General features: G+C 39.7%; 1 protein-coding gene across 1 annotated transcript in view; it reads right to left on the minus strand.

Annotated features, from left to right (window-relative positions):
• sez6b (seizure related 6 homolog b) overlaps positions 1-13130 on the minus strand; it is a 147475-nt gene extending 134345 nt beyond the window's left edge. Inside the window, exons 1-2 of the mRNA XM_008278856.1 lie at positions 12908-13130; positions 10500-10633 (exon numbers count right to left, since the gene is read on the minus strand). Coding sequence (XP_008277078.1) covers positions 10500-10633; positions 12908-13130 — 357 coding nt within the window. The remainder of the gene's footprint in view (positions 1-10499; positions 10634-12907) is intronic.
• Between the last annotated feature and the right edge of the window lie 11750 nt (positions 13131-24880).

A 24880-nucleotide genomic window follows, 5' to 3' on the forward strand; every position in this document is an offset into this window, starting at 1 on the left:
TCAAAAATTCATGGAGCAGGTTGGGACAAGAGCGCTGGATTAACAAAATAGTAAACATGTATTTGGAAAGTTGTAGGAGGCCCGCTTTGATAAACTATGTTCACATTTCCTTAAATCTCTAGAACACACATTATCACACATTCTGATCATTGATCTTTGATTGATTTTCTTAAACCTAACCAAGAAGTTTTGGTGCCTATACTTACAAACTTGCAAGCACCCTACAGTAGGGACCTTACCTTTGTGTCTGGTAATTTAATGGGTTGATAACATATTAAACTCCTACCACTGCAGTTTTAAATATAGTTTAACCCAGACAATATATAATCTCTCTGCAACACGGCCTCACTGCAATCAAGGACCAGATGGCTGCTAACTTCTTTCAATCAAACACAGATAAAACTTAAGTCGTCACAAATGCTCCCAACCACACTTCTTACAACATCACCCCCCACCTCGGACCACTTTCAACTAATACAACATGTGCAGCAAGAAACTTGGGAGTCATCTTTAATCACAACCTAAACTTTAACCAGCACATCAAGACTGTGGTCTAACCACAGCATGAAATATGAAACATTTGTAAAGATTAAACCAATTCTTCCGAAATGGCCCAAAATGTAGTGCACTTCTTTCTTGCAAAAATGAAAAGAAAAGGTGAAAACTAACTCAGTGGCCATGATGTCCCATGCCATGAAAAATGTTTTATTCATGTCATATCATAGGGGCTGGAAGAACAGAAGAAGAAAACAACATGATGTTTTATACATTTTATCAACAAGCTGTAACAGTTACTGATTACTGTTCACAGGGAAAGCTGATTGTAACAGAACAACGGAAAGAGAATTTTTAGTTGACTTTATAAAGAATTGTAATCCTCAGGTCAGTGTGTTGTTTTAAATTTTAATACCAGATTGACAGCAGAGCTTTACTGTACTCCTCCCGCTGCAGGTTTCAGGGCTCTTACCTGGTTAAAGGGCCCAAACTCGACCCAGTAATCCCTGCTATCTAAGTCCTGCATCAGGGTAAAATCTGATGCCGGTGTTAGATAACTCCTATATCAGATAACTCCTGCTTCTTTTCTTGTACAAAAAGACAATCAAATTAAGTATCTGTGATTCTCCAGTGTTAATAGGACCTTTGAAGTAGCTTAATGAGTGTGATAGTATGATAAGACAAATTAGAAGCCCGGTGTTAATGTGTAAAAAAAAAAAAACTCCAGATGACCCACTAGATCCACTTGATCTTTGATGCTTGTCCAACATTATTTGAATTCCACATTTGTTTAGGTCTGTCTATCCAGGGATGGAACCCTTTTAATTTAGTTGAGAGAAGCTGATAAGACATTTTAGCCAAAGCGCATTTAAAGAGGTCTGTAAACAAACACAAGGAGAGGACAGATAATCCATCCACAAGCAATTAATTAACTGCTGCAGCTGAGCCACATCCGGACGCTGGAGTCACTTTTAATAATGATAGTGAATGGTAGATGAGAGTGATTTGCATTTATTTTAACCAAGGTGTTATTTCACTTATCACCCCCTCTTGTTCATGTCTCCATTTCCTCCCATAAGCCATATCTCCATTATTCTATCATTCCTTCTGCTGTCCTTGTCCTCATAAAGCTCTGGCTGTGCTTTCTTTTCACTCCCCTGCTTCTTTCTTTTCACTTCACCTCTTCCTTTTTTCTTTAAATTCTTCTAATTTTACCCCCTCTCTATTCATTTCCTGTTGTGTAAGGGCATTATTTCAGTTCAGGAATGGCAGCTTGGCCAGTTGCCATTTTATTTCACTGCTTTCATTCAAGATGACACAGTGTTAAGTTTATCCAATTTCCTGTTTTGTTTTCTATGAATCAATCAGTAGCAAGTCATATATCTATCCAGCTGACTTCACACCAACACAGATGTTGCTCAGCTCTATCACTAGAGAGATGACATGATGAAAGAATGGATAAATATCTGATAATAGAATGATCCCTTGAAACTCAAAATTATATTCACACAATGTGAATGTGACAATGTCTCTTCCCAACAACGTTTCTCCCAAATAAAAACTTTTAATTAGTTTTTTTCCTTTTAAATTCCTCCAATCACTGAATTTGCTCGATTTGACTTAAGTCTGCATTTATTTAACTTAAATGAACTGAAATCAATCCAGATACATAAACCGTGGGTGTGGCAAAGGACCAGAGGACAGTGGTCCCTGCTCCCACCAAACAGTGACTGAGACAAAACAAATGAAGTAATTATAGAGGGCAAGCTAAACCAGGCTCAGGCTACAGGAGTTTTAAAACCCTAAAAGATTCTGAAATGAGGTTGCATGAAGTACATAGAGAGAGAAACTCCACATACACTCTTCTCTATAATCTTAGACACGCATACACCACAGAATTTGAAAATGATGTTGCATCACACACAACAGGATATTATTAGGATTATGATGCCAGAGGGAGCAATCAGGGATTATCATCAGTGTTAAAATCTGTGCCTAGCCTCAAGGGCGAAAATGGTGTCTGCTGCTCTGGGCGCTCGTGTGACAACTGTAGTAATCCCAGTTTTAAATATTAAAGACGCTTTGCCCCATTGAGTTTGCAAGAAGTTCAGAAGGTTTAGGACTGGATCTGTGAACCCCTCACATTATCAAATGATCTGGGACCAACATTGGTTTAGACCAAGATCCCAGACCAGATTTTATCTTGTCCTCGGGAGGGGTGAAACAGGGGGAAATCTCAGGGCCAAAACTCCTGTAGTGAGTCCAACATTAAGGCTCCCAGTCTTGTTAGTCAGCAAGCAAGGTATTTAGCACATGTTGTGGCCTGCATACCTACAAAACTGTGCTATTTTATTTTCCCAGATATTATTAAAAAAATTGTCTCATGGGGACTGCAAGGTGGCGCGGTGGTTATCACCATTGACTTTCAGCTAGAAGATCTACGTGGAGTTTGCATGTTCTTCCTGTCTCCCCTGGGTTCTCTCTGGGTTCTTAATCTTTCTTCCACAGTCCAAAAACATGTTGAGGTTAGTTAGTGATTCTATATAATGATTCTATCCTTTCCATACTGGCACTAAACTCAGTGACTAGGGAAGAATGATGTGGTATGGATCAAATTCCTAAGGACGTTGTGCTGGGTTTACAGGAATTAACATTGTTTTAGACCATTTAGGGAAGTATCAAATCAAATCAAGTTTATTGTCATTTTGCTGTACATACACAGTAGTACAGGCAAGATAAGAGAACATTTCTTGAATTAAGCAACACTATGTAAGTCAAAACACAACTTGCCACAACCTACGAAGCACACTTATTATTGTAATAATGACCATCTTTCTGCTGCTACTTTGATAATGAACGTAGCTCTGTAAGAGAATGTTCCCTTCTTATCTAATTTCACTTAGTCCCATGGCTCACTCACTAAAATCAAACAGCAGTGTCCTCCTAAAGACCAGCTGTTACTGAATTGACAAATTCATGTCGATACTCGCATTTACATTTTGGTTGCTCGTGTCTGCACAACAGTAGATTTATCCATACAGCTGTCCTGTACTGTTAAAGCTACTGTCCTAATATGAAGCCCTGCAGACACAGAAGCAATATGTTCAACATGTTCCATTCAAGTTAAGATGCTTCCTCAGTAGGGATGCTGGTGAACAGCACGTTAAGCTGTTTTCCACTGAAGGACTTCAAAGGCCATTTTAGGGTCGCCTGCACCTTTGTTCTGACTGCAGGAACCGCCTCTGTAGAACCTCTTTCAGGGAACTTTTCATGGAAGAAAGAAGTGCCTACTCCAAGGTAGGTACTTCTCAGCAGCCCTGAAAAAACACTGGGCCAAGGTTGATGCTGATTGGTTATAATTAACAAGTGCTATTTTTCAAACTAGCAACATTGCCATTGAAATGTAGAATTTAACATGTCAGCTGCCACGACAAACAGCAACCAAGCAACCACCTCTGTTGCCCCCCATTGTTTTTGTTGTTTTGATGCAAGTTCAATAGATGTTGCAATCAAAGCTGTAGCAAAAATGATTATGTCCATTGAATCCTACACTGCGGTGAAATCAGAAAGGAAAATTACTAGAGGGCAGCCATATCATTCCTGACCTAAACTCATGTTATGAAAAGGCATCTACAGACATCCAAATAAGTAGTCCTTGTAAAGCCTAGCCCCCCTCATCCCTCCAATCCTTTCTAAAATTAAAACACCCTTTCTCTCACCATATCTACTCAAACTCTTCTATTTAGCCTTATCCCCTCTCTTCCTTTAGCTTCTGGATTCTCTGACATTTTCTTTCCTTTTCTCTCCACATCAGTGACAGGAAGCAGCTGGAAGACATCATTGACGATGATTTGCAACCACATATTCATTTTTTATCCTAAATATATTAGGCCAGGCATCTGGAAGGTCAGCGCCGTAATGGCCATTGTATATTTTATGAGCAGCAGGAAGCAAAGCTCTTGGAGTTAATCATGTGGATGAGGGGGTTTTCAGGTAGAGACAAGGGCGCTACTTAAATCATCACATAAGCCACCCCAAAAAGGTCAGACGCTTCAAAACGACACTGAATGCCCTAGAGTGGATAGAGTGGCTGTAATCATTTGGAGCGCCTGCCATTGTCTACGGGCCAAACACATTTGTGGAGGTGACATTGGACATCTACAGTGCATTTCCACAGTTGCTGTGTGCTAGTATAAGAGATTGTAGGCTGAAAGTGCTGCATGCTAGAAGGACATGAGGATGCAATCTGGTGAGTGATAGTCTGGCAACATAATTTCACAAACTTGAAGCAGCTTGAAAGCTACGAAACTGTAAGTCATTTTAACAAAGAAAACGGTAAACATGTTGTCTTCCATCCCGCATTTCTTGTGCGGGTAAATCACTGCAATCTTCTGAGTGCCAAAAATTGTCAGATGAGAGGTAATTTTTCAAACAATTCAGAGTTTATGTTCTGGGATCAGAATCAAGAACAGTTGTCTGTGTATAATTTGCAGAAGAATGGACAAATTAACAGATCTGGACTGACAAACCTGCCTCCTTGCAATTATGTCTGTATATACTACTTAAGTTTAGATGGCAGCATAATCACTAACTGGATTATGTTTGGATTCTGTGTGTTTTTTGAATGACTGAAGCATCACTTTTCTGCTCACAGCAGACTACAGGATTCAAATACAGACCTCCAGCTGTGAGTTAGGCAACACATGTACTTTGGTTAAGATTGGGAAAGGGTGATCTTGCTGTCATGTTAAAAATATATATATATATTGTTGCTTTTTTAAGTCACTGTGTACTTTTTCTGTATTAAATCAAACTAACACCTTTATCTAATTTTTGCTAAGAGCTGCCAGCATCTACACAGAGCCATAGTACGTTTATAAATGCCATGGTCACAAGTGGATATTGTAATGATAGATCAGATAGCCAGTCAATAAAACGCTAGTGAAAATAGTCAAGGGGCCAAGTAGTTTAGCAGGACACAGCTGCCATCACAACTTGGTCTGAATGAGTTAAATGCAATGCAAGAGATGATGTTACAATTGGTCATGTCCCTTTTTTGGGATTTCTCAAAGTATCACCTCATACATGAACGCTTTTATTAGTCTTTAGAGGTTTGTATAGTGACTTTAGAAACACGTGAAAAAGACTGAACTAAGTACTACAAAATTATGGAGTTATACCTTTAAACCGTCTTCCATCATTTTTGTGATGTTTGTTCTTATTTGAATTTCCTAAGAATGATGAGATGAATGAGAGGCGGATTGATTTTTTTATTTATTTTTTTGTAACATGGAGAGGTGAGAATTTCCCACAACACCCGCCTCTATAGTGGCTATTTACACAGAGTAGTTTTGCAAGCTTTAATCACAGACAACTGCAAAGCACAGATAATCTGCTGTTACTGCTGAATGAAGCTGAACCGATTACCTCTCTCCCCAGCTTTAATTTGTACGCACAGGTCAAAGTCTATAGGAAAAAAAAAAAAAAAGCTTAGTAGTTATATGGTATTTTGAAAATGTTCCCTGTTTTTCCTCAAACTTGCCTCCTTATTCACTCATATTCAAAACTGTTGGAGGTGCTGGTTTGAATGGCCGTACTAGTCAAAGAGAAAAACTTACCAAGATACACAAGGTTGAGATGCAATGAATCTTACAAACTGAGGTCACACTTTTAGGCACTCTTTTCAAATGCATTCACGGTGCTGCAATCTGTTGTGCAAAGGAAAAATGGCAGAATTGACTGTGTGAAGAAATCTTGAAAGAAGATTTCTCACCTCAGCACACTCAGCCAATCACTGCGTGAAGTGCCCATGTTTGTGGAAATGTTAGTTTCAGACAGTTATAAAAAAAAACAAAAAAAAACTGTCAGTTGCAAATCCAATTCAGCTGTCAAAAAGGTGCAAGCACTATGTGTGAAGCACCACTGATGCTCCTACGCAAGCACTATATTGCCAAATGCTTCTTTCACCTGCCAACAATGAGCTTCACCTGGAGGGCACACGAGGTTCACCCTTCACCTGATTTGCTCCGTAGTAGTATTGTATTGGTGCCATCTTGAAAATGCTAAAGTCTTGAGTATATAAGTAGTAAACAGCTGGCAGATATAGATGAAAAACAATTTCTCAGAATGAACATGATCGTGTGAAAAAGGTTGAATAGCAGCCCTGGGTTTCCAAAAACTGTAGGTAGAAGAAGAGAAGGCATACAGTTGGGCAGGAAAGATGTAGCCACTTAGGGTAAATATCAATGAGCCCTCTACTGTGGCAGACCTAAAGTCCGGTGGGAAATTACACAGCATGGTTATTGGCAACTTAACCGCCATGAAGGACAATGGTCTTCCTTTTCAATTAAACTGAATTAAATAAACACACACCCTCTCTCTCTCTCTCTCTCTCTTTCATCCTGTGGCTGTACTGAGGCTCAGTGACCCGTCAGCACTGTGCATCAATCAGCATGTGTGCAACGGTGGGCGTTATATTAGTTGAATTAATATAACATTTTGTGAATCTTGTTAAACTGGATTTATCACAGTCCAACTGGAATCCATCACAGTCCAACCTACAAAATAGTTTACAAACGCTTGCTGCCTATATATACAGACATTTGTCACAAAAGACAGAACACATTCATCTGGAAACATTTGGATTTTTTTACAAGTTTGCATCTGTTAGTTCATAAATTGTCATCTGTGGTACTGTTGGAATTATTGCAAAAGCTTTTAAAACCTTGCTTAATAAATATCTTAAATGATGAACCTGATGTGTAAGATCTAATGTAGGCGCTTCTTGAATACAAATGCAGTGTGTGTGTGTGTGTGTGTTCCATAATGTCATGTTTAAACAGAGGTTATGATTCTAATTTTGTGTTTGTCTCATACTAAACTGTGTGCATCGTCAGACAAAAATAAAACAAATGCATTCTGATTAGAAATGAAAAACTCTTTTAAATGATAATTGTATGGATTGAAGCATAAAGGTTATCTAGTAATAACAACTGGGCCTGTGCGAAAAAATATTCACCATCTTAGTTACTCAATGCAAAGCAAGAGGCAAAAACCACTGATAACCCAGAAGCCCAACACACCGTGATGACCCTCCAAATGTTGGCAAGAATGTCTTTGGACTGCTGGGTGGAAAGCTGAAACACAGGGGCTCTGTAACATCTGGCTCAAACCAAACACAGAAGTCCACCGACAGAGCAGTGTACCTCGGGTCAGGCATGGAAGTGGCAGCGTCATGTTGTAGGGATGCTTTGTTGCTTCAGTGACATGGCAATTTGCCCAAATTTTGGGAAACAGTAATTCTGCTCTCTGCTAGATAATCCTGAAGGAGAAAATCAGATAACACACAAACTACTTTGGCCCTGTAGATTGATTGGGCAGGAGACACGACCTTGATATCAAGAGAAGGGAATGTTAAGACACCAGATAAATGTGCATAAAAACGCCACCTGATAACCAGTTATTTCTGTTCGAAAACCATCCACAGAAGACCTACAAACAGTTTTTATAGTCCATCTGATGAGCACAGACATTAAAGATATACAGGAGATTTTCAGTGGAGTAAATTGCAGTCTTCCTGGCTTCATTTTTCCATATTGACGGCAGAAAATTTCTAAGCAATTGTATTTTTACTGACATTGTATGGGGAAATAATCCTGAAAGAGAGACTGATTAATGCACTAAAGTGTACTTGTTGATCTTAGAAAGTCTGCAGTCAGCCTACTCATCGGTTTGAATGACGTGTTCATATTTGTTCTTTACTTGCTTGAAAGAACAGGACGAAAACTGTCAGATGAATACATCGAAACAACAACAATAATTTAATGTAGTGCACAATAGTATATAATCAGAGCTACCTGTGGGGTAGTGAAATTAATAAGTCTCTAACTTGTACACTCACACAGTCAGCATTTTTTATTTTCTTTGTTTTGCCAGCTTTCCTTCCTACTTTAGCCTGTATTATATTTTAAATTCCACATTTTGCTTTAGGAATATAGTTTGATTTTCTTGTGAGAAACATGCAGCTCCGGGACTTTCCATGTTTGCGATTGATCATATGAAACCAGTACCAACGCTTAAATGTGAAGCTAGATTCAGAAATGAAACAAGTTTAGCCTGACTGCAGTTGTTTGGTTAATCGAAGCCAGAAAATGGAAACATATCCTGATTATTTTTAATATGCTTATGGGCCGTCTTTATATATGCTCTATGTGGCAGACCATTACAAATGAACTTGGCAAAAGCTACTGTTGATTTTAACTAATTTCCTCTTCAATACATTACAAACATGCAGACTGGTGTTTTATGTTAAATTATATATATAGAAGCAAACAAGACAGACACATGGTGAGTAGAGAAAAGTAAAAATCTACAGTCTTGCTTCTTTTATTCATCTTGGCAGTGTGTTTTATAGCATCATTTTGTTGACATGCTTTCTTACTTGGTTCAGTTTATTCAGTTTTTAATGGCATACAGCACACCATGGATGTCTTTTGTCAGGTGACGCTATTGTTTATGAACAATTTATATGCAATGTGAATTGACTGCAGGATTAAGGATTGATTGACATACACCATCAATAAATATCATCTTCTGACAGACAAGTGATAATCTAAACATGAGGACCTTATTGAGCTCATAATTCAAAGGCACTTTATCTTAGGCAGAATCATAAGCTGGTCTTTCAGATGTGAGAGGACTATTAAAGAATGCTTCAAGGTTTCGGTCTGTCGATGAAATATTTCTGACAAACTAGTCTCCCAAAATTCTGAGATATGGTAGAAGGGAGAGCCGACATAATTGAACTGTACTTTAAAAAAGAGCACTGAATTGCTCTCCTGTCAGAGCAGCTGCTCTGTAAGCTGTATATCTCTGCACTGCTGGCCCGGAGACAACTATTGTTGATGAAAAATTAAAATGCTAATTGAAGTCATCCGTCTGACAATAGACCAACGGCATGCTTGGTGTTTTAACGGTTTTAAACGGGGACAACGATGTGGACACAAACGGACATTGTCGATGTCTGTCCAAAGCCATTACATGCCCAGGGACAACACGGTGTCTGCATGAATAAAAACTAAGCCTGGCATAAGTCACACACACACTATCGATTGTGGTGTCAGCATGTCACCCTGCTAGAAAGACAATCCATATAAATGCTTAAACAACGTGTTCGTGGAGCTCACGCTGTCACAATCCGGTTTAGACACAGCAACACAGTTCTGCGCAAATGTTGTAGGTACTAAATGTGAAATGTGGATCCCTTCAGCTTTTATTTATCACTGAACTAGTCTGGGCTCCTTGTAAAGCTGCAGAAGGAATCTTTGATTGATTTAACAATCTAAGCACCACACAAAGTGCTAATACTTAAACCTGTGTCCAGTATGGTATATGCAAATATTTATGAGAAACATTACTACTACTACTTATTCTCCTACATAAAATACAAACCCAAAAGAAAGACTGACATGTACATATGCCCCAATGTAATGTGATGGTTTGTTTGTATTTCCTTTTTTCATTACAGCTTTTATTAGCATTAATGTCTTCCATTTCCTTACTTCTCATGTTCTGTATCAATGGTAAATGGCAAATGGTCTGCACTTATATAGCGCTGTTCTACCGCAGTGGTACTCAAAGCGCTTTACAATGTTTTCTCATTCACCCATTCACACACACACACATTCATCGACCATACAACCTTCAATTCTGAACAAAACAACACGTTTTTTGAATGTAGGGTTACCAGTGGTTACTGTTAGCTCGATAGCCAACAAGATACAATATGTAATAAGTTGTTTGTTTGTTTTTAATTTACGAGGAGGTGGAAGAAGTTTTTTTTTGTTGTTTAAGATTTGTTTGCATTAATGTAAATAACTGCCACAGTTGAGTATCTAAACACTAACAAAAATGTCTCATAGTAGTAGGTAAGCAGGAGTTTTCAGGCTTGCCAAAGTGTATGAAGCAGACCACTAACACTGGGTGGATGTTGAACTTGTTCTTACCTGGACCTCCACTCCATAGCCCATGTAAACGGTGATGATGTAGCTGCAGTCCATAGTGGAGTGAAAAGCAGAGCTGGACTGTGGTGGAGCCTCTATGTATCCTTCTGGCCTGGTCAGGTTCAGCTGGCAGGGAACTGCAGGGACAACCACAGCAGCATGGAAATGAGCCTAATGGAAGCAGTGCGGACACACTCACACTGGTACTCCATTCATATTCCATATGCAAGCTGAAGTTGCTTTCATGTGGGCTGGTCATGGACGGTGCTTTTCTCCTCACAATTTTACTTGTGCTAAAAATGAACTGTTATCCTAACCTATGACTTTTTGTATTTTTACTATTCTGATCAATACGAGGAAGTTTGTGATTTTGCAGTATTTGAATGAAATGAACTTGTTGTGACTGTCATCAATGAAAAACACCATCGATCATTTGTGGAAGTAGCTGATTATGACCTATAGCTCAATTTTATTGTTCGGAGACCCCAGCTGTTCTGTGATATAGCATTAGTTGTTTCACCAAATGCCCCAGTATTTTTTTCAATACGGCCCATAGTAATTATAACAGGAGCAAAGGCGTAAGTCATGTGACAAAGTTATCGGGCCACAAACCTGGCATAAGCAGGGGATTGAGATGGATGAATGGGTCAGCAAAACACTGGACTTTCACTATTTTTTGTTTTAACCATGACCATTCCATAACCTTCACTGCACGTTTAATATCGTAACCATGACAACAAATATTCTCTAACAACAACAAAGAAGGCAACTTATTGTAACCCAATCTATTACCTTTACCTAAATCCAACCAAACTTTTCTCGTTCCCAAACATGTTCAAACCTTTGCAATACCATTAGGACATAATAAAGCATAAGATTTATTCTTCAAGGGGGAGTCTGTACAGTTTATCTGTTTTATATCGTTGGCATTAGGAAGTAGTTATAGCATATGAATGTTTCGACTGGAAGACTTGTTAAAGATGTAGCAGTCCCTCGTGAGTCTCCTGTAGTGACACTGTTGTTTGGGCTCTAACTTTCTGATAGACAGTTTGATATAGCTGCAGCAGCAGGAGGTATAGAGATAGTCAGGTGACCTTGGTGGTCAGAGTTTTTTTTTTATGAGATTGTGGTCATCCTTTTTCTAACATTAGTTGACTTGACTGTGACAGATCACAGAGAACCACCTTCATCGTGGGCCTGATTCAGATCTACATACAGGTCACATGTCAATACCAGGTGCAAATGCTTTATTATTGTTTTTCAAAAAGTCAAACTGAGCAAACACACGAGTGTCACCTTTTGTTCACACTGTAGACTGCACTTACAGTACAGTCATGACTTTGAAGGTTTTCGGCCTCTCTTGCTGCCTTCCTAAGCAGCTCAGCCCTGAGATGGGACAGCTGAGGACAGAATATTTCCAAGCGGCCTTCAGGGGGTTTCTGCTCTACCACCTTCATCCCTCTCTGAGCTAAAAAGTAAACTTTTCCTGAAGTGCTTGCCTATGAAGATGAACATCCTCCCTGTGTCCCCTCGGCATTTCACCTCAGAGAGTGTCCACACCAGCATTATTACTGCACTACGCTGTTGTCATTCATTCTGTGCCTGGATGTCATTGTTACTCTGGGATTTGGGGTGCAGCACTGTTAGTCTGAGCTCTGCTCTGCTGTCACCCTGCACACAGATGAGCTGATTAATCAAGCTGCACCCATATTACTCTTCCTGACCTGCAAAGTCCAGGAGAAATTACCGCCCTTATATTTATTTTCCCCATCCCCTCTCTTCATAACCAACAATCTCAGGGTTGTTAAGCTGCGGTCCCCATTTGCACCTCTTGATTAAGGGTTAGTGATGCAGTGATGCTGTCGTAATTTATTTCAGCCCCCTTGGCTGTGCGATCGTGAGAAATGCAAATAGAGAACATATTAGCTGAAGGTATGAAAGCTGCATGGGTGCCATCAAAAGAGATGAACGTCCTTGGACAAAGTCTCATAAGACAGAGGACTGCTGTGGTGTTAGGATGCATCTCAGTTTCGGAGGATTCCAAATAAAATGAAAGATTAAACTAATATTCTTTTTCTAATGTGTTGTGAATTTTAAAAATTAAGTTAAAAATTTAGATTTTTTGTTTGTTTGAAGGACAGATGATAATAATAGTGAGTAGGAGGAAGATAACTATATTTAAAATGAAAAAGGTGGGCATGTACAGGGTCTCCAAACACAAGAAGTTATCGTATCTGTGGCTTTCAGAGATTTACATCTTGCCACCAAATTGAGTGGAAATAACAAAAGATGATTTGTAAATGTAAATACTGTTAAAAACCTTAATATTTACTCTTTTTTGACACCTTTCTACAAATAATTCTTATGCTGTTTATCATATGTAAGAAAGCGTCATGAGACAGTGTTCTTACCTGGACTCTGCATGGTGGTGATGATGGTGGTGGTGGTGATGGTAGTGGTGGTTGTCTCTTCCTCATCACTGCCTGGCCTTACATCTTTTGCCCTTGCAGCGGTAGCAGCGGAGGGGATGACGGTAGAATGTTCTGGGTCTTTCAAAACTGTGCTGCTGACTGGAACATGGGTGTTGGAGTGAAAAGCGGCTGCTAATGCATGCATGGTAAGGGTTGCTTGCATGTTGGAGCTTTCAGCACTTTGATCTGAAGCTCCTTTATTGCTGTTATCTAGCGGAGTACCAGATGGCATTTTAGAGAAGGTGGATTGAGAATTGGGTCCTCCACTGTCTTCGAAGTAGTGTGACTGACCGTGAGGGCCAAGCGGGGCCTGGTGCTGGGGAGGGTTTCTGTAGAGTGGGTGGTGATTCGGTACATTAATGGGTGGAGCGGTAGTGATCATAGGGAGCCTTCTGCCTGTGTCCTGGGTGGTGGGGTACAGGTTTGCTCCGCTCTCTGGAGTGCCCCTCGGCGTGATAGATGGACTGTCCTCAGAAGCAGAGGCTGCACAGAATAAAAGAGAATTATAGATGTGGTTAGATGGATGTTGATTCATACCACAGTCATCACTTGGTCATCAGGGGGAGAGAATTCTAGCCTCACTTTTCTGCCTGTTCTCTGCTCTGGCTCTGAAACTCTCCATCCATAGCCATTAACACACTGCCAGTCCCACTGTCAATTGGTTAATGATGGAGAGTGATGTAGCAAGCAACCAGCCTGAGTCATAACACAATCTGCAAAAGCCTTCAAGCCAAGAGCACACGAGCACCTAAAGAAGCTGTGCTCCACATCTACTAATCTTAAACAGTTTCAACATGGTGACAAGACACTGTTTTAGTGAGCAGATTCTCTTTTTCCCAATTGCTTTTCTTTTTTGCCTTAAATGTACATTTAATGGAAAAACATTTCCTTTGAAATAATCATCACATTTTAACCTTACGCTGCTATTATTTTAGACTTTATGAAAACTAAACATTTCAAAAATAGGATTTCTTCTTAAATATGAATTTCAAACAAGGCTTTTTAAAAGGATTGTGTTTGGTCTTTATTTATTTCAACATGACCCAACTACCCAGTTTGCTTGTTGTATTCAACAGAAATACTACTTTACCTCTTACTGTGCTTATATCAAGATTTAATGAGTACAACTGTTTTATGCATTGCTGTACAGTACAGTTATAATGTAATTTATCATTCCAAAAAAATTAGTCCATTTATAAATCAAGTGCCTACCCCTCATAGAATATGTCATTTCTGTACCTTTCAATGTGACTTTCATGTTCACTTCAACTTCTATCTTAAGCTGTCTTTATTCATTCTTCACATGACTATTGATGTTCCTTTTCATGTGGTGCAACACTAGGAATGTCACTAAGAAGACACAAAGTGAAAGTATGCACTGTTACCCCTCTGTTTGATGGCCTGCTTTCTCTCCCACTTTTGAACGTGACCATTTTGAACAGTTACAAACCCCTTTGTAGATGTGTTTGGAGAACTAGTTTGTTTCAGGTGTACCAAGGCCTTCAAGCTACTAAGTGGCCTTCTAACTTGCCCATTCTTGTCATAATCTGTACGTTGTAGTCAGTATGTACATCGTATTGTCTTTAAGTACCAGTCACATGCAGAAACACCCAGCAGACTACACTACACAAAAAGACACACATGGCAGCTTCAGTGTTCTTTACCTTCAGCTCCAGACACCGATGAGTACTTGTTTACTAGAAAACAACCCGATCCCAGTTATCTGTGTGCCAAGTAGTTTAAGAACAATGACATGACATTTTATGACACAAAATGGAAGTAAACTAGATTTCAACCAAGTTGACTCTACCTTTAACATAGGGCCTCCAAATTATCTAATACACTGAACAAAAATATAAACGCCCCTTGTCAAATATTGTTGCCATGTGGAGTTAACAACTGTAAATGAACATTTGCTGACATTTTATTGTACAAAAGTAATATTTCTCGTTATTTGTGTATAAGTTTTAATCCAACTTGCTGTCAGTGAGCATTACTCAGTGAGTTGTTTTTTTACTCAGTGCATGGGTGGGGCATGTCCAGTGGGTGATCAGACAAAATGAGCAACAGCTGGACAATCCTTGGACTGGGGACAATAAAAGACCACCTCAAAATGTCAAATTTTGTCACAAGTCATAATACCTCAGATGTCGCAAGTTATGCGGGAGCGTGCCATTGGCATGTTGGATGCAGGGATGTCCACCAGAGCAGTAGCTGCACGGCTCAATGTCCATTATCGGACCATAGGCCGTTTAAGAGTTCGTTTCCAACAGACTGGCACAACCGCAAATCGACCTCATCCTCTTCGGCCACTTGTGACCACTCCATCTGCGGGATCGGCTAAGACCAGCGACACACACAGCTGATGAGACTACTGGTCTGCACAACAGACGCATCACACCTCAGACTGTCTGTAACCACCTACGAGAAGCCAACTTGCATGCTTGGCACCCTCACCGTGGTCTGGATCTCACTGCTGTCCGGCGTTGGAACCGACTCGCATGGGCGAATGCACATGTCCAATGGCCCTTGGCACGCTGGAGAAGAGTGATGCTCACGGATGAAGCCAGGTTCCAGTTTTATCATGCAGATGGAAGACAGCGTGTCTGGCGACACGTGGGTGAACAGTTTGCAGATGCAAATGTTATGCCCAGGGTTGCCCATGGAGGTGGTGGCATTATGGTGTGGTCAGGCATCCCATACGGGCATAGAACACCATTGCACTTCATTGAAGGGAACCGTAATGCACAAAGATATCGGGAAATTCTCACCCTAATTGTTGTGCCGTTTGTGCGCCAGCATGACATCACCTTTCAACATGACAATGCCCGACCTCATGTTGCCCACATCTGCATAGAATTCCTTCAAACAGAGGACACTGAAGTTCTGGACTGGCCTGCATATTCGCCAGACATGTCCCCAACAGAGCGTCTTTGGGATGTTCTGGATAGGCGTGTCCGGGACCGTGTTCCAGTTCCAGGCAATGTGGGTCAGCTCCGTGTGGCACTCCAGGAGGAATGGAATAACTTTCCACATGCCACCATAGACAATCTGATGCGAAGATGTGTTGCTCTGAGAGACGCAGCTGGTGGACACACAAGATACTGAAAAATCAAATTCCTCAACCTGACCCCTATCATGTTCAAAGGACTGTCAATCAGCTACAAATGGCCATACCAAAATGTTATCGATGCCGATATGAAGATCAGTAATTACTGAAAATATATTTTGGGTTTCTCTATATATTGCATAACCCAAATGTTCATAAAACTCTTATATTTGACATGGAGCATTTATTTTTTTGTTCAGTGTAGTTTAGAAACCACACCAAGGCCTAAACTTCGGTCCAAGATAAGACGCCCACTACGCCAACCTTCAGACAATTTCACAACAGTGGAGAAGAAATGAATTTTTCTTTCCAGGTACAACTGCTCTCTATGCCGCACTGTGCAAAACTCCATTTTACTGATTTAGTGTTGAATTCAGCCATCAGGTAAAAAAAGAAACTATAAGGAAAGACTAAAAGACTCTTTAAGGCCTCAGCTATATGTACTGAACAAGTCATTGCCAATGTAAAGTATTGTCACTGTAAGCCGTGCATGTGTGTAAATAATAGCTGTACTTTATATATGTACTGTATGACCACGTGTAGTCCAAGTTCGGTTCTCTACTCAGAAGAATAGACCACCGCATTTCAAAGATTTAATAGTTTTCAAATGCCTTGTCATTGATTTATCCCGCTTTTCAAAATAGAAGTTTTATTTCTTGGAGCTGCAGTGAATTGACAGCAGAAAGTATAACTTAGCCAGAGAATAAATCTGAAATTCACTCACCCTCTTTATCGCTCCCTGTTCACTGCTCTGCTTCACTGTACTTCAATCTGACATCAAGGCAGAGAGGACCTGTCTCATGTTTCTGGATGGAGACAGGATTCACTCACACAGCTCTGCACTCCCTAAAGCAAAGTCATTCTATCTTTCAAAGCTGATTTTTAGCCACATTTTCTTTCAGCACTTATTCATATGGAGCATGAGTGTTGTGAGTCAACTGACAGACTGGAAACTTCTTGTAAAAAGCCAAACTGTAGAACCCAAACAATTCTCATAAATTGCTCACATCAGTGGCTTCTTCCCTCCCCATCCTCCTCACAATAAGACTTAATATTCATTCCTGAGGAGATTTGATGAGCTACTATAATTCACCCACTATAATGATCCGTGCTCCCCTCCCAAGTGCACCTGTGAGATCTAATCTGAGACCCCTTCAGGAGGCTATCATCCACTGAAGGAAGTCTTATGTTTCCTTAACAATGCTTCATTTACACCATAATAGCTCTCACTCTCTGCCGGCTAATAGCTATCTGCTTCAAACAATCAGGCTTTATTGTAGCTGTTCCACTTCCCACCCAGCAGCTCGCTTGTCAAACACACACAGCTCTTTGCACACAATCAAGCACAAGAAAAATAAGGAATTAGTTAGAATCCCAAAATACTGACTGGAGGTCTCTTTTCATCTTGCTGCTACAGGCTGTAAAGGACAGTATATACACTATTTGCCTTATTTGACTCAAAGTAAATCACCTGTGTGTTTTGAACCTGACAGATGCTGCCAGGGGAGATGGTAATAGCAGATGGACTGCACTTATTTAGCACCTTTTTACTCTAATAGTTTAAAGTGCTTTACCAGTTTTTTGCCTCTCATTCGTCTACTTACATACCAGTGACAGTAGCGTTGCCATGCAGGGTGCTCGCCTGCCATCAGGAGCAACTTAGTGTCTTGCCCAAGGACACTTTAGCATGTGGGCAGAGGAGGCAGAAATTGAACTCCCAACCCTAAAATGAGCCACAATGAGCCACAGCTGCAACAGCTTTAAAAGGAGACAGCTTTAACAAGGCATATCTACTGTCAAGAGCGTGGGTTTACTTCAAAAAACAACAACACACATTAAACAGAGTTATCTCAGCCTAACAAAACATGACATCTCTGACTGTTTGGGTGCCTACGTACACATTTGTGTTCCACATGTGTGTACAATCAGCACAGTCATAAACTCACAAACACACCAAGATTTGTAGTTCGTAGCTCGTGTTGAGCTCCAAAAGATCCTGGACTCTGACAGTTTGTTACACTGAACTTCACCTAAATGCCCTCCTCGTGTTAAAAAAATAATCTGTACAACCAGTTTCCAAAAGCCTGAAGGCATCACCAGTGTTCCAACAAAAGGGTCTTTCAAAGAGTGAAAGGGAAACACATCACTCGTATTTTACCTGCACCTGTATGACAGCTTGAATTAATACTGTTTACTGTTAATACCAGTGAAAAGTAAGCATGTCGTTTAAACACAGAGATTTCGGTAAACAGCACACAGCACACTTATTATTTATATAAACTCTGCATCGGGGAGAACACAGAAGTCATCTGCTTTTTGAGTTTAGTTATCCTCATCAGCATGCACACTGAAGCTTCAAGGTGCTCCAATATCGAATCAGATCATCTCACTCGTGTAATCTTTAATGTTCTATTGCATATCAGTCTTGAGCTAATGGTCTTAAGGATGTGCCAATAATAATATTGTTTTGTTTCACGTCATACCACAGAGAAAAGGAGAACCTCTCCGTTCTTAGATTGGGGTTGGTGACTTTTGCGACTGATCACGGCTGTTGACAATTTCCACATTCTACATAAATGAATGAATTGTGTAATTAAAATTTTTAAATTAATATTTGAGTCGTCTTGTTAAAAACATATGTACCAAAACATTCTTGTGGCTTCTACACACATGGAATTAGAAAACAGGTTTGAGCAGAAAAATAGAATAAAATAAAAAGTCAATCAAATTGCATATTAAGGCTAAAGTGTCTGTTTTTGACTTCTGTCAATTTCAGAAAAGTCATGCTGTTATATTTGTACATCTATACTTATCATTGTCTGTTGTTTCAACTTTAGCTTAAGTTTGAATTTGTTCACCTCACCTTTGTTACCTCCTGAACTGCCAATCCTTCTTCAGCCAATCACAACTATTCTCATCACAGTTCCTCCATTATCATTCCTCAATTCTACGACAAGGACTAACTGTAGTAAAATAACTTGCTCCAAGATCATGGTTTTAACAGTTTTTGCGACAGAATTATGTTTGATTGGCATTCAACCAAATCTTTAGACAAGTATCTCTGCATACACAACTCTTCACACGCCAGTTTAATAAATATTAAAGATAACATGTGTTAAGACTAGTGTAAAAATGGACCTGTAAAACGTGGCCCGAGGCTAGTCAGTATCACTCAGTAACAAGAAACTAACATCTCCAACACGCCTCAGTTACATTTTAAGAGGTCATGTCTGAATCTGTTGGTATCAGTGCATAATTGGCCTTAACTAGAAGCGCAATAACGGCTATGAATTCTGTCACAGACTTGTGTTATTGTTGGTGTCGTTGTAAGATAAATAATCTGGATGTCTTTATGGCTACATCCACACAAATGTGGTTGCACTTTAAACAGCATCATAAAATGGAAAAAAAAATCTCCATGATATTAAAGTTTTAGCACCATGTCAGAATCATTTTCCATGCATCCTAACAGGTCTGAAAATGCATATCTCAGGACCCTTCATGTACACCAGGGCTGCGGTTGCTGCTGAACATAAAGCAGAGGTTTGCTTGTTGTAAAATAGTCTACAGAGGAAAAACGGGAATGGCAACAAGTAAGACCAGAGATTTAGTGAACTGCACAACAACTGGTAAAGTAGCCATCCAGGTCAGTAATGTCTGTAATCTAAATTATCCATGTTTAAATAAATAATGACAGTCAAGTCGAGTGACAAATCGGAGAATGACACGTAATGACAGTTTAGACCAAATCAGAGAGTGAAGCTGAAGGTCTGCGTCATGGTTTCCAGTTTTACCTGTCCTGGCAAAAATGTAAATCTAAATGTAATGTTTTGCATTTTAAAATGAAAATGTATGATTGTGAATAGTGCCTAAGGTTGGAGTCACCAACAGGAAGACAGCAAGTGAGGTGAGAAATTAGCAGCAAGTCATGATGAGTTCATCTGTTTCTAAAAGCGGACATTCTTCAGCTGGTAAGTCATCCAGCCTCAAAGCCTTTTCTGTATGTAGTCGTCTCTCAAAACTGACCTGATGTCTACATGTTTTAAAATGCAAATAAACCCATTTGCATTCTCATCGCAAATTCTAATGTGGCGTAAAACAAATTCAAAGGGAAGATGAATGCATGCACATAATTTACCTTCATCAGCAGTGATATTTTTCAGTTCTGAACTTATGACAAAGCTTTGTACTGACAGGAACCGTGGCTCACTTTCCGGATTACTCGAACTGCTCAGGGCCTGCATACATTACCAACTGCACTTTCTGTCTATAAAATGTCCAGACGTCACCTTTAAGCCTCTGCATGTGGTTCACCCACACAGGTGTTTACACTCAGGCTGCCTGATCAAACCTTGGGAGTGTGTGGGCATGTACACACTCTGCTTGACTGGCATTTTCCTCACTTTATGTTAGCTAAGCTACATCAAAGCTGTAGTTTAACCAACCGTATCCTCTAAGGTGCGCTAAAAAATCCTTTTGTAATATTGTTCTGCTCGCTTCCACCCACTGCCCTGACCTTTTGCGTATTGTCTTGCTATATGAATTACATAAGTGCTGCAATGTGTAGCTTCACACCCACAAAAAAACCTTTATGATTATATCTAAACAATTAATAGTTTAGGTAAATATCTAAATGTGATTACTCTGGCCATTACTGCAGCTGCAATTCAAATTAATCTGCAGGCCTGTAGACTATCTGTGATCACAACAGTATAAAACAAGGTGTGATTGTAACATAAACTTACCTTTCTATATCATTATTATTAAATCATTCTATGTTCACACCTCTGACTGTCTTTCTTGTACTTTTTTGTTCTGTTGTGCTGTGAGTTGTGCCATACGTGTCTTCTTTCATCCAGCATTGCTTTCCAGTATCTCCCATGTTTGCATAGTTTACACCAGATACCAACTAATCATGCTGAAGCTGACCGTCATGGTAACCAGAACAACAGCAGCACACATGCACACAAAAATTTGAAGAGGATATGCTCAGGATGCAGAGAGAAACAAAGAGAAGAGAACTGGTTTGGGCACACAGGGATGGTCTGATACTGCAGTATTATGCAGAAACATTACGTATTGTTGTGCTAATCAAAATGAAACTGATAAAAATATGTCTTTCCTAAATGTGTGAGTTATACATAAAAGTAATATTAGTTATCAAAGGTACATTATGGTCTATGAAACACAACCAAAAACACAAGACAAAAGAAGCAGTAAAACATGACTTGTACATAAAACTTTTAAAACACTCAAATCAAGACTTTGATATATATATATAATATATACTGTAGTTCAGCCCTAAGTACACCTTGGCTGCCCACATGACTGTGTCAGCTCTGTCAGGCTGGACCAACGCTGCTCTACTGTGCCTCACTATAGTTAACATACATGTTTAATTAAATGTGCATATTATATTTTCTGTTGATGTAATGAGGAAATGTTGTTAATTACTGTATTTAGGCAATTTGTAAAATTATTCACTTATGACTTAAATCTAGGTGCAGGCACCACTTGGTTAAGCTTTGGGAACGATACAAGCATTTAACCAAGGACTTTTTGTTTGCTAAACCACTGATATGAGTCTGGATACAACCCCATGTCACGGGAGTCAAAGTGCTGCACTTCACACACCTTTTCCTCTCTGTGAATGCAGAGATAAATATAGTGCTTCATTCACTCAAACAGGCATTGCCTGTGTGCATAATCAAGCAATTATGGATGCCAAGGAGAAAAGCTTAGTCCCCTATTCCCCTATTTTCTCGGAGACAGGGTTGACTGGACTGAATTACAGAGACTGGTTATAAACTGATATTTACATCATCATCAGTTACCAGATATCTGATATCAGGGACATAAGGCCTGTGCATTAAAATGAGTGAAACTCCCTCTCATTGTGTTGATTAAAATCCAGATGTTTTTTTTTTTTCAATAAAAATATTCTTTTCCTGCCTTAAAATGGCTTTGATGTAACTCAACAATGTTGCCTCCTTTAGAATGTGCAGATCTATGTAATCATCACCGCTCTGTCCATTCATCACTCTCTGCAGCTCAAGCACATCAGCTCACCCACGACTCTGCTCAAATTACTCTGCGCTACACAATGGCAAGTTGGTAATAATAGAGTAACTTAGTCATATGTCTGAACAAGAGGCTGGTTCTGAGGAACAATAATGATACAGAAAGCTCCAACCTGACAGGACTGACTCCTCAGGTTTGTTATATATAAACCTTGTAACTCTTAATCATTCATTCAGTCATTAGTACACTTTGCTCATAATGTGTCTTCCAGAACATAAAAACCACCATATGGACATGTTAACAAGGTAAGACACTTGGTTTTTAATTGGTGGGGTTCCCCCATCCTTTAGGCCACTGAGCGATGTCGAAGGCCTGCTTGTTGGCCAAAAATATTTGACAGCTTAATAATTTATCAAAGCAGCACATTAACACAGCGTTCAAGCATCTATTCATGTCAAACCGTCATCTCCACAATGGAAACAGACTGTGTCATTCCTTTCTTTTGCTTTTGCTTCACTTCAGGGGCAGTTTTCTAGACTTTGGGATGCAGCAAAAGGACGAATGTGGAAAAAAGGCAAAGCACCTTAAGGGACACTTTGATGTCTTTCCCCTTAGCTGTCAAAGAGCCACAACAGATTTTAAGCCCTCCTTTGAATAAACCATGATTCCAATACAAATCCCCATCATTAATGTTCAGAAGAGTTTCCAGTACGGGGGAGAGAACGGCCAGGCAGAAAGGCTTCCAGAGGCTGATCACTGGATTATTTTTTCACTCTTTTGGTGGATCCATAGTCTTTCAGCTGAACTTCAGTATATTAAACACCTTTCTGACTTAATGAGTAGCCATATATACTGTAGATGAGTGTGTTCTTGAGCTGTGAGGAGAGAAAGTGAGTCTGGATATGCTCTTTACGTGTATATATAAATATTTTAGCAACCAACATCAGTGCACAGGGAAAAGGTGTATTTTTATTTTCTCTCTGAAATATTTACTTTTATTTGTCTGCCCAAAGAACAAAAAAGAGCACCTATACAGTCTGTATGGCAAGGAGCATCTGGATCAAGCAGTTGTCTGCAAAATGAACTTTAAAACCGGCATGAAAGAAGAAGAAGAAGAAAGAAGAGACACAACTCCTTCTGTGCCGTTTAATAGGATTTCTTTGATTTCGACTTCTCCAGCTAGATTGGCTGACCACTTACTGTGAGTGCAGCACAAAAAAGACACGTGGAAGCGTTGAAAGGATTCCAGCAGGCCGTAGCCATGTGTTTCTGACACGCTGTAACTATGGTTGTGAAAGGGTCAACAGGGAGTATGAGTGTGTGCGCCTTTGTGTTTTGAAACATAATGCAGATTGGTAACTCATGTCTATGTTTGTAAGTCAGTTCAAGTAAAAGCCAACCGAACAGGCTAAACAGAGAATAGAAAGATTACCCTGGGATGGAGTGAAATAGACAGTACACTTTTTCTGCACTAATTCCATCAATGTCAGGCCATAGTCACCACTCATCCCAGTACAGTTTCACTAATAATTTCCATTGCATAAACTCGACTCGTCATTATTTTTGATCACTGCCAAGCGGCTGTCAGTGAATCTCAACATTTCCTGCTCGTTTCACGTTGAACATTCTCCAGAAAAAATTTCTCAACATCGTTTCTGCTACTCACCGTAACATGTAAGGTTACATAATGTTATACGCTATAATAAACTGTACTTTCCATATGTGCTTTGAAATTACTTATGCGATTAGATATGCTCCATGCCTGCGGTAATGCCGCTCACTGTAAATACTTTATATGCATTTAAGCAGCGAAACTGATAAGTCTGTATGATATTCTACTTGATCCATGAGAAAAATCACACAGCTCTGATAGTGCTGGACTCGTCCTGAGCATGATCGCTTTGTTCCCATTGATTTCACAGTAAACAGAGCTACATTCATCACAACAGTACTTCAGAAGATTGAAATAATTAATGAAATTACTGCTGCTGTGCGATATGTGCAACTAAAAGCCTCTCTCTCAGGAGACAGTATCAATCTTGTATGATGCTACAACTGTTAAATAATGTCAATGAAAAGACACTTCATGTTACATTTGTTTTCTCAACATAGTTTTTTTTTTTTTTTTAAACTACAGAGTAAAGAGGAGTTAGAAGGCATTTCTTCCAGCCTTACATCTTGCCTGCAGCCTTTCTGTCAGGTGTCAGGTATAAACATTCACTAATCAGAAGGGCAGCAGCAAAACACAGGGCATAGGAAATCTAGAAGCAGTTATTGCTGCCTTTAAAGCGTCATTTTATTTGCGTCTGGGCTCAGGTGTAAAGCGGGTTGTCCGCTAACTGCAGGTTGTGGCGGTTCAATCCCCTCCACATGCCAAACTCTCTTCGGGCAAGACATTGAACCCAAAGTTGCTCTCGAGGCATGCGCCTTGTATGGCAAGACCATTTAGCATTTTAATAGCAGAGAGCGTTGCAATAATTAAAGGCACACAGACATTAATGCCAACATTATACTTATAATCGTCTGTGCCCTCCTTTCATCTGTCTGATGGACTTAGTGCTGAGGAAATTGACAACATATTCAATCAATAAGACAATATGTTTACGAAACAGACAAATACTTTTGATTTTTTCAATTTCATGAGTGGGTGGTGCCTCTTAATGCTACTATGGCCCTTGAGCTAGAATATATTTAAACTACACATAGAAATGGGAACAATTTGGTACAGAGGCTTGCCTCCAATATCTCAAATGAGATCTGGTTCTCCCTGTAGTTGAGGTAAA

Source organism: Stegastes partitus, unplaced genomic scaffold (assembly GCF_000690725.1).
Source record: "Stegastes partitus isolate 25-593 unplaced genomic scaffold, Stegastes_partitus-1.0.2 Scaffold135, whole genome shotgun sequence".
NCBI lineage: Eukaryota > Metazoa > Chordata > Actinopteri > Pomacentridae > Stegastes > Stegastes partitus.